Below are 9,663 nucleotides of genomic sequence, written 5' to 3' on the forward strand. Positions count from 1 at the left end.
CATGCATGTAAATTATCTTTCTCTGATTTTCTATATTCCAAGAGAAAATTTAAATAGAACCCATAGGGGGCATTTCTGAATGACCCCTGTGCTTGGTTACATAATAAATGTAATTTCCTCTTCATAGTGGGCGTATGGAGATCACCATGTTATCTGTACTTACGACAGATATTCAGATTACAATGTACATGTTTTCTGTTTCAAATATGATTTCTTAAGTTTTCATTTAAGAGATACTTGCTTTTGAGATTTTATTAAAAGTTAGACCTAAAACGCCTTTAGATTAAAAAGGAGATTTAAAAGTTATGTATATAACATGTATAGTTGGTAATGAAGATGAAAAATGGGGTAATGCCTTTAGACAAAAATGATTTTTTATGGAAAATTTATAAAGGACACTCATAATATAGTTAAAACTTAACTATGCTCAAAATTCCAAGCATTAAACTAAAATCAATATTTTCTCTCTCTCTCTCTCTCTCTCTCTCTCTCTCTCTCTCTCTCTCTCTCTGTATGTCTTTCTCTAATTACAGCAATATGTTTTCCTTGAGCATTTTTCTATTTTTTCATTCCACCTGTGTGTGTGGAATGCATGTATGTGTCTTAAGTTGCACACGTGTAGGTGTATGTAGGTGTATGCATACATGTATGTGGGGGCCTGATGTTAATGCCAGACATCATCTAATTTATGTTTCTACTATATTTAATAAGGCAGAATCTATCAATCAAACCCAGAGCTCCCTGATATGGGTAGTCTCACTAGCCAGCTTGCACTGGTGAATCTCTGAGCACTTCCTTCCCAAGGCTAGAATTACAGATAGACTGCCCAGTTTGCCCAGCACTCATGTAGAGATCCAAACTGTTGTGTTTACATTTGCATAGGAAATGCTTAATGCCTGAGCCATCTCCCAAGCCTTTGGCTTCCTTAAATATTGATTTTATCTTAATAATATTTATAAAAGCTAGATTAGGGATTTAATTAATTTTAATGTGTATGTATGTGGGCTTAAATGTGCCATGGCTCATATATGGAAGTTGGAGGGCAACCTTTGGGGCTTATTCTGATAGACAGACAACTAAATCTATTTACAAATTGAGCCCTTTATGAAATTTCACTTTAGCTATGACCCTCAGTTCTCTAGATGGATAATTAATTAAACAAGCAACCACCGCTAATAAATGTGTTTCCACTGTAAGTCCATGCAAAGTGTGGGAAGCAAGGACAATCAGATGATCTCAGTAGTCAAAAAAAGACCCCCTCCCACCTAACCTGGAGGTAAGCATCACACTTCTTAATTTGTTGTACGTAGAAGATACTTGAAGTTTAGCTTGGTACAGTCCTAGCACTAAGGCTGTAGGTTAAGATTACACTGGGCCCTTCATTTGATCATGATTTTAATATAACTGTTTACTCAGACTCCCTACCCTACTTGTACAAAGTTCACATCTTTAAAAATCTCAAATATTTTCACTGTCTTTGAAAAAGATTAAAGAAATCTAATTCGAAATAGGTCAAAATTTATTTTAAATCTTCCAAAGAAACTGTATTTGTAGGATTCCTATCATGTAATCCAAACTCTTAGAGCCAAATTTTAACTTTTTCAAATTAAAAAAGATAAAGAAGAAAAGTATTAACTGAGTCCAGCCACCTAGATTACTACTCTTCTGCCTTGATTCAATCTACTACAGTTGGAAATAACTAAACATTCAAAATTACCCTTTCTGGAATACACTAGAACAACTGTTTCCTTCATTTGGTAGCTTTACTTCAAGATGTACTATGTTTTTTATTATATTAATATGAGACATAGTACTGCTGTTACAATAGATATAGCGGATAGGACAAAAAGCAGAGCAGGTCATAATGGCTAATTGGTTAATATGGTCTGGGAATATCTTCCTCCATAACTTTGGTAATCAATTCTCTCTCTCCAAAAGACTCATCTTCCTAACTATTCAGCCTGAATTTCATCAGATTCTAAAAAAATGACCTCCCTGGCAGTGTGACACATGGAATGATATTTTTCGAATTCCCTCAAAAGTTATACCTGTGCCTCTATAACTTCAGAAGTAATGTCTTTGTTGTCAGGATGTCAGCAGTGAATGTCGACAAACCCAAGGCCAAAGTTTTGTCGGGGGATCTTTTAGTCTCTCTAACCCCATGATACCCCACCAGTCAGTAGCAGATGCCAGACGGTGCCTAGTATCTCAACTCCCTCTATATAAGGTTATTCTCTCAATTCCTTTCATATAAGTAAAAAGGCTGAGAATATTAGAACCCAGACTAGCTGCTGCCTCTGTGACTGTGTCTCCTTGTGCCCTATGTATGTATCATAGTTCATTCTATATACAGACCTTAGGCTAACAGACTCAAAGCAATCAGGGGCTACTGGGGACACACCCTATATGACAGTTACACATAAGTTAAATGTTCATCCACCCCATCCTCAATATTCTACCCTTAATATCACATTTCTCCTGCAAAATTCGAGACTTTCTCTCCTCCCCTGCTGCCCATGAAGCAGAGCCAGCTTGACTACAGTACTATAAACTGTGTGTGTACTATGCACTCATCACCCACATGGCATTGCAGCCCCTGCCTGATGAAACCTGTCCTGCATAATGAACCTTGTCCAATCTGCCACATGACCTTGATCATGCCAGAGAGCCTCCACCATGCTGTCTGTCTGTCTACAGCATTAGTGCCTGAAATTTCCTCAAAACCTCTACCATGCTGCTATCCTTCTGTCCATCTGTAGCATTAATACCTTCTAGTCTGTTTCCTATACAAAAGAGTGATCTGCCTCAGTGCCTCCTTTACACTTGGAACCCACACTAGGAACTCTCACTGAGTTTAGAGCTTTCCTGACATTCTGATTTCTCTTTCACTCCCTGCTCTGTCCTTAGCTCTAGTTCTTCACTGAACAACCACTGAGTAGATTCTCATACTGAGTATTTTTAGGGCTGGCAGCTCATGGGTCAGAAGAGCATGTGGGTAGAGGGCGAATTGTACTGAGGTGTCAGCAGCGTGGCAGATGCTTTTGTGTAGACAAGAAAGTCCTTGCAGAGAAGGAGAGAGTGAACTAAGCCTTATTGAATGAGGATTCCCTCCACCCCACGCACACACCCAGGGAGATGTGGGAATTCTTGGAATGGGGATCATTATGAACAGAGTCATAAAACTATTGAAGAGGGAATAAATTCTGGTAGGGGCCGAGGTCAGGAAGGCAGGCTGGGCTGAATCCAGAAAGCCTTTCATTGAGAGTGAGGAACTAGATTCTGTCTTGAAGGCCAGGTTTTACTGGGCCTCTGAATTACTTGGGGTGCTGTTTGAAGGGGATTCTAGCTCTCAAGGATCTGACTCTGTCAACTTAGATAGGATGCCTGGAATCTGGTTCTTCATAAGCACTTCAGACAGTACTCATGCAGGTTGTCAATTACATCCTGAGAAGCATCCTAGAGGAGATAAGCCTCTGCAGAGACTTAAAACTCAGGAAATAGTTTAATTCACATGGCATCTGAGGCAGTCACAGTGAAGAAGATGCTTCAAGGGAGACTGAAACTGGAGTAGGCAAGTTCATTTACTAGAAGTGGTAACTGATAAGGCAACTGTTTTAGTGATGCTGGAGACCTACCAGGGTGGAAACTCAACTCCTGTCATCCCACATATCAATTCCTCTTAGCTTTCCTAACACTGTTTTAGGGCACCTAACTGAGACATAGTACTACTTATGTAAGCCAGGAGACTCAGCTTTGGTATCTCTACTTATCTCCTTTCAAATTCTCTTATCTCTGCCGTTACCATGTTGATGCACACCTTCCTGGCCTCAGAAAGGAGCAAGACTCCTTCTGCTCACATTTTGTGAAGCAGGCATTCTGGTTAGATTTGCTTTCCCACCTATGAGCTCACGGAGACCTCAGACACACACGGTTCTCCTTTCCCATCTGCTTGACTTGTCTCACATCACCTCCTAGGCGTTCCTTCGTGGCTATTCCAGACCTGCCTTAGAACAACCGGAGCCCAGAACCTCCATCAAGACACAGCCTTAGGTTATTCTCTTTTATATTAGCACCGACATTATCTACCTCTGCCTTTTCTCTTTCTTTGGTGATTTGTATAATCTATGATAATGTTATTTCAAAGAGTTGAAGTTTTCAATGATATCTTCCCTTCTAGAAGGCTGAATTGTCTCAGTAAACAAATGACATAAACTTCTTTAGGTAGTGAAAGAATTGCTTATGTAGCTATTTGTCCAATTGTAGGTTAGTGAACCCTATCTCTCATGTGGAAGGGGAATATAAGACTGCCTGTTTTATAGATACCTTAGACGGTTAGTGGACCCTACTTCTCATATGGAAGGGAAATGTAAGTCTGCCTGTTTTATATACACCATTTTCTCAAACCATGGCAGCTCTTTTGAATACTTGCAGGATAAATAAGGAAGACTTATAGTTTGTCTTAGGTATTTAGCATGTTGATTGGTGCATTGGTTCATTTAACACGGCTCTACTATTAAGGATAGCCTGAAGATAGTTTCCCAACTTCTCTTCAGTCTGAGGTCAAGGGGATAACCTTTCTGTTCTTCCACTCTGGCATCCATCAGCAGGACCTTGGCACTCATCTCATACTGAGGTGATTAAGAATCACCCCTGGTCCTTTAGCCATTTGTTATTGGGCATACAAGTCCTTAAAAAGAATAGACTTAATCTGTCATCTCTTAGCACAAAAAGGGCATCATATCTGGAAGGCCTTCATAGCAACAGTCCTAAAACTGGAGGGCTTAACCCACAATGGATGCTTTCTACTCAAAACAAATAAGATGTAGGTGATTGGGAAACAGAGAAGGCATGAGATAAGCAATAGTATCTGCTTAGGAGACGCAGACAGAAGACCATGCATTCAAGGCCAGACTGGGCTACATAGTGAGTTCCAAGACAGTGTCTCAGAAAAGGAGTAAACTCTTTTATTAGATGAATCTACAAGTAGACAGTTTAATCCTAGCTCACTGAGAGGGCAGTAAGTTTAACCTGAATAACAAAACATCCTCATTTGAAGATAAATAGCACATGTTTTAATTTTCCTTTATTTGTTCTCATTGATTTTTATTTACAGTTGTTCTGAACAACAGAAGGGAACATCTGTTGAATGGGTAATACTATTCTAGGGATAACATGATGCAAAAGTGAGATAATGTTTATTATTAGTAATTGATATTAGCTCACTTCTGAGTTTTACTCTAAAAGCATTTGCATTCTTTTGAATAGGATTACTTAATTTTAAGAATTGGAAAGAAGTGGGAAAATGTGTTTTTCATATACTCACCCGGGACAAATGTCATTCATCTGAGAACACTTACCTTGAGTTAGAAAACAACACAGAGGAACAAAGGCCTCATCCCAGACAGGTAAGCCCTGCTTTGCCCACTACTGACAGGTATATTTTGGGCAGTGGGAGGGGTCAGATGATATTTTAAATATTTTATTTAACATTGGTTATACTGATGCAACTAACTGACCAAATGTGACTGAAAATCGCCAGAGATGCAGATAGAAGTTGCAAGACCAGGATGCACACAGTGTGTTTTAAATCTACTTTAGCAAATGCTGTCTCCCGGTGACAGGTAAACTATCCGTAGTATTCCTACATGAATAGATAGCCTTCATGAATCTGAGAAGGAGCACTTCACCGGGATAGGCACAGATGAGAACTTACAGAATACACTTTTATTTGATTTGAGTGTTACTCTGCACGCACCAATTGCATCTGAATGTACCCAGGCATCCAGAGTCCTCAAAACCATCAATTCATTGAGTGGTTAGAAACATGCAGCTTACATAGATTTGAATTTTAATAGAGTCAATTTTTGGCTTTGTACAAGCCATTCTAGTTTGATTCCTACCCCAGCTGGTGATCTAAACGCACCTTTGAAAGGACCCAGAGCAATTTATCAGGAATCTTAAATCTGAATCATTTTAAAGTGTTGTTTAATTTATTTTGCTTCACAGAGTACTGCCTACTTACCCTGGCAGAAACTGGTCAAGTCTTGTATCATAGACTACCACTCAATACACGTACACTCAATACACTCCAATACAATTCCATCACCTCTTACCGTGTATGTAATGGTTTCCTCCGTGACCTGTGACTTGACCAGAGCCAGAGTCAGCACAGTTAGGAAAACTGTTTGCAACATCGTGATTCTCTAAGGGAAATGGGACAAAGAGACGTTTAGTATTAGCTACACAGAAAATCCAAACTTTATCAGTGAAGAAACAGGCAAAGAAAGGAGGGTGGGAAGCCCAAGATACCTAATTTCCAGTCTGCTATCTCACCCCCACCCCAGCCAACAAATAAGCAAGACAGGAGAAGAAGCTACTGCAGAACTGTATTACTTCATTCCAACCATCCTGTACCAGGGTTGTTCAGCGTGTGTTTATACTACTCATTAGGCTCCAGGAAACAACAGTAGTCAAAGGGGATAGAGAATGTGATCATTTCCATCCCTTTGTCCCCTCGGAAATGGAAATAGGGCCGCAGCATCTGTCTGTTTTAGGAAACTGTAGAGTGCCCATGTAAGGCTCACCTCTAGCTGAAGTTCTGTGCCCAGCTCAGCAAAAGATACCTGCAAACCAGTACAGTCACGTGGCCGCAGACTTTATTGCCCTTTAAGAAAAGTTCAAAATACTCAAACAAAACTGGAAGAGCGATCTCTTAGTTCCTGATAGAATACCCTACAGGGATTCACACTCACCGCAGGGTGACTTCTCTAGTCCCCACCCTTAAAGCTCCATTTCCATCCGCGCGCTCACGCACAACTTTGTTTCCAAGCTCAGGACTTCGGAGACCAGCAGCTCAAAGTCGCTGATCCCTTGTTCCTTCGTTCTCAGCTCTCAAAATGTGCTATGCATAGGCTCTAGGCTGTCTAAGGTCGGACTTCAGACCGCTTTGCAGCACTGGGTACCAATTTTGAGGTGCCTAGCCTGGTGTCTGCAGGGCAGTGAGCTCAGCATTCTTAGGTGCAAGCTACTAGGCGCCTGTCAGCAGGAATTGCTGAGCGCTTTAACTTTTAGCCAGCCTCTGGGCAATCCAGGTGCCTTTCAAGTACATCAGTCGCTGAACCTAGAGACCATGGTCACCAGCAAAACTCTCTGTGTTGAGAATCAGCTCGCATACTCTGCCCATCCCAACGAATGTCACCCAAGTACTAGCACAAGCTGACAGATTGCTATCCCAGACCCGCACCTCCACCTCCATCTTCTCTGCCCAGTTGCACAGTCAGGGACAGTTCTTGGGTCAACCCACCACACTTCCCGGTACAGTCCCTGCCGGTACAATGCACTTCTGCGACCTTGGCTTGGGGCTCCTACCTGCGGGGAGCCGCGCGGCAATCCTGCCCCGGCAGCGAAGGAGTGCGCAGGGGAGGGCAGCCTGGTGGGTCTGAACTGGCGAGGTCTGGCAGCAGCAGCAGCCACAGGAGGAGGAGAAAGGGAGGAGAAGTAGGGCGAAGGGGGGCGGAGGAGAGAGAGGGAGGCGCAAGCGCCCTGCCCAGGCTTCCAACCATGCGGGAAGGCGCGCCTCTTGGCTTGGGGTCTGGGGGCCCAGCTGTCTTCTGCAGTAGGCCCCTTGGTCCCCTGATTCACAGGAATTTGAGATACAAGTGCTATCTAAATATCACTCCCATCGAGCTTTTAGGCTCTACAGGAATGGCTTAAATTCCTTTTTATCTCAACAAGTGATTCCTGGGAGAGTAAATTAAGGCTATTAACAGAACTGGTCCTTTATTTTTCATCTCGGATTTTTATTTTTGGAGGGGAGGTGCATTCTGTCTGTTTTCTCAAATGGTGAAAGGTGAAAATGAATGCATTCTGGGCCTATCAGGTGCTAGGTGTTAGGAGTGGACCAAATGGAACTCATCCTAACAAAATATATGCCATCCTGGGGTATGTGCCATTCCCCCCAACCCTGTGTGTGTGTGTGTGTGTGTGTGTGTGTGTGTGTGTGTGTGTGTGTGCACGCGCGCATGTTGCATGTGTGCATGTGTGCATGCTGCATGTGTACATGTGTGCACGCATGCGTGTGCGTGCGTGTGTAATGTGCTAGTCTTTTAACTCATCTCCTTCTTGTCTCACCTACGGTTTCTTATTTCTCCGGATTACTGCCCATCCAAAGTTAAGTTAGGCATTTTTCTTGCATCTTTCATAATAATGGTGGAATTTCAGGAATCTGAAGAGAGAATCCCCCACCCCCTTCATCAAGTCATACCACACAGATTGCAGCTATTTCTGATAGCCTCTCCCGCCCCACAGTTAGGCAGTTATTTCCCTTTGGCTGCAGGTGTGCCTTTTAAGAACCAAATCACCAAACGCAATTTGAGAAGCAATAGAACCTGCTAATGACTGTCCTGTCCCAGGCGGACTGCAGAGGTTGTGGAAGTGGCGAGTTGGTAGAGACTGCTGGAGAGCAGCTGTTAGGTGGTCGCTGCTCTTCTTTCTTCCTGGTGGGTGGGTTAAGTAAACATTGGTGTGGTAACAAGTCATCCAGTACTGGACAGGATCAGATCTGCAGAACTTACAAAGTATGGAAGGCTTTGATGATTGTAGCAAAGGCATTTACTACTAAGTTTCTAGTAAGTTCCCTAACCCTACTAGTCATCAGTGACCCCAAACTGCTTTTCTTTGAAAAAGTAGATTCTCTGTTTCTATACAATAAAAATTTCTCTCTGTGTGTTTGCTTATTTAAACTCATTTCGGCTCTTTCTTTGGAGCAATGAAGTTAAAAGCTTCCAATCATCTATCTGCAGTCCAGCGATTTTTTTGCACACCCACTTGCTGGTTCGCTGCCTTAATTTAGACATCTGTTGGGCACTTCAGACTGAACACGTTCCAGCCTCATCCTCTTCCTCAGGCTGCTCCACCCCTCAGCTTCACCATCTCAATCAACTGGAATTTCATCCCCTCCTGCTCATGTCCAGTTGGCTACATTTCTTTGCATAGTGCATTTAGTTCTTTACAAAACTATGCTGACTTTCCCTTTGAGATAGATTCAGAGCTGGACAATTTCTTATCACCTTTGCAGCCACTCGGATTTAGCATTTTCCATCTGGATTACTGTAACAATGCCTGACTGATCTCTGTGTGTGTGTACCTTTGGACATCTGCAGCTGTTCCCCTCAGAAGTTCCTGTAAATAGAATCACACAGTATATAACTGCTTTGGATCTGTTTTCATTCATTCCCTGCTTTGGGGTGAGCCTCGTTAGAAGTTCATTATTTTCACTGTTGTATGGCATTCGGTCATGTGGTTGTACCTCAAGTTTTCTGCTGGCTTTCTGATAGCTCTTTGGGTTGTTTATGAGTAAAGCTGACTGGGTATTCGTTTAGAATTTTTTGAGTAGGCATAAATGTTTTTTAGGGGAATACTTGAAGAGTAGGCTTGTATGTTTATCTTTCTAAGCAAAGGGCACAGATCTTTCTCCTTCATCTGTTCCCACTTTGTTCTGTAACTTGGCACTTGACACTGGGCATTTGACATTTACAGCACCATCTATCTCTTCTCATTGCTAAGGTGCCTTGCGCAGTTTCACCTTACAGATCGAACACAGCATTTTCACTTATCTATTGATAAAGCTTCCTTTTAAAGATTTTGTCCAAAGCTTTGGTTGGT

The 9,663-nt window shown here is 42.1% G+C and overlaps 1 protein-coding gene across 3 annotated transcripts in view; it reads right to left on the reverse strand.

Moving 5' to 3' along the window:
• Efemp1 (EGF containing fibulin extracellular matrix protein 1) overlaps positions 1-7,461 on the reverse strand; it is a 67,623-nt gene extending 60,162 nt beyond the window's left edge. The window contains exons 1-3 of one of the 3 annotated variants that reach the window (XM_032916791.1): positions 7,369-7,461; positions 6,585-6,664; positions 6,114-6,203 (exon numbers count right to left, since the gene is read on the reverse strand). In XM_032916791.1, the coding sequence (XP_032772682.1) occupies positions 6,114-6,194 (81 nt within the window). In that variant the 5' untranslated portion in view covers positions 6,195-6,203; positions 6,585-6,664; positions 7,369-7,461. Of the gene's footprint in view, positions 1-6,113; positions 6,204-6,584; positions 6,665-6,752; positions 6,805-7,368 lie in introns of those variants that run through there. The other 2 variants (XM_032916792.1, XM_032916793.1) reach the window with 2 other exon arrangements.
• Positions 7,462-9,663: the final 2,202 nt, after the last annotated feature.

The sequence above is a fragment of the Rattus rattus genome, chromosome 11 (assembly GCF_011064425.1).
Source record: "Rattus rattus isolate New Zealand chromosome 11, Rrattus_CSIRO_v1, whole genome shotgun sequence".
Classification (NCBI taxonomy): Eukaryota; Metazoa; Chordata; class Mammalia; order Rodentia; family Muridae; genus Rattus; species Rattus rattus.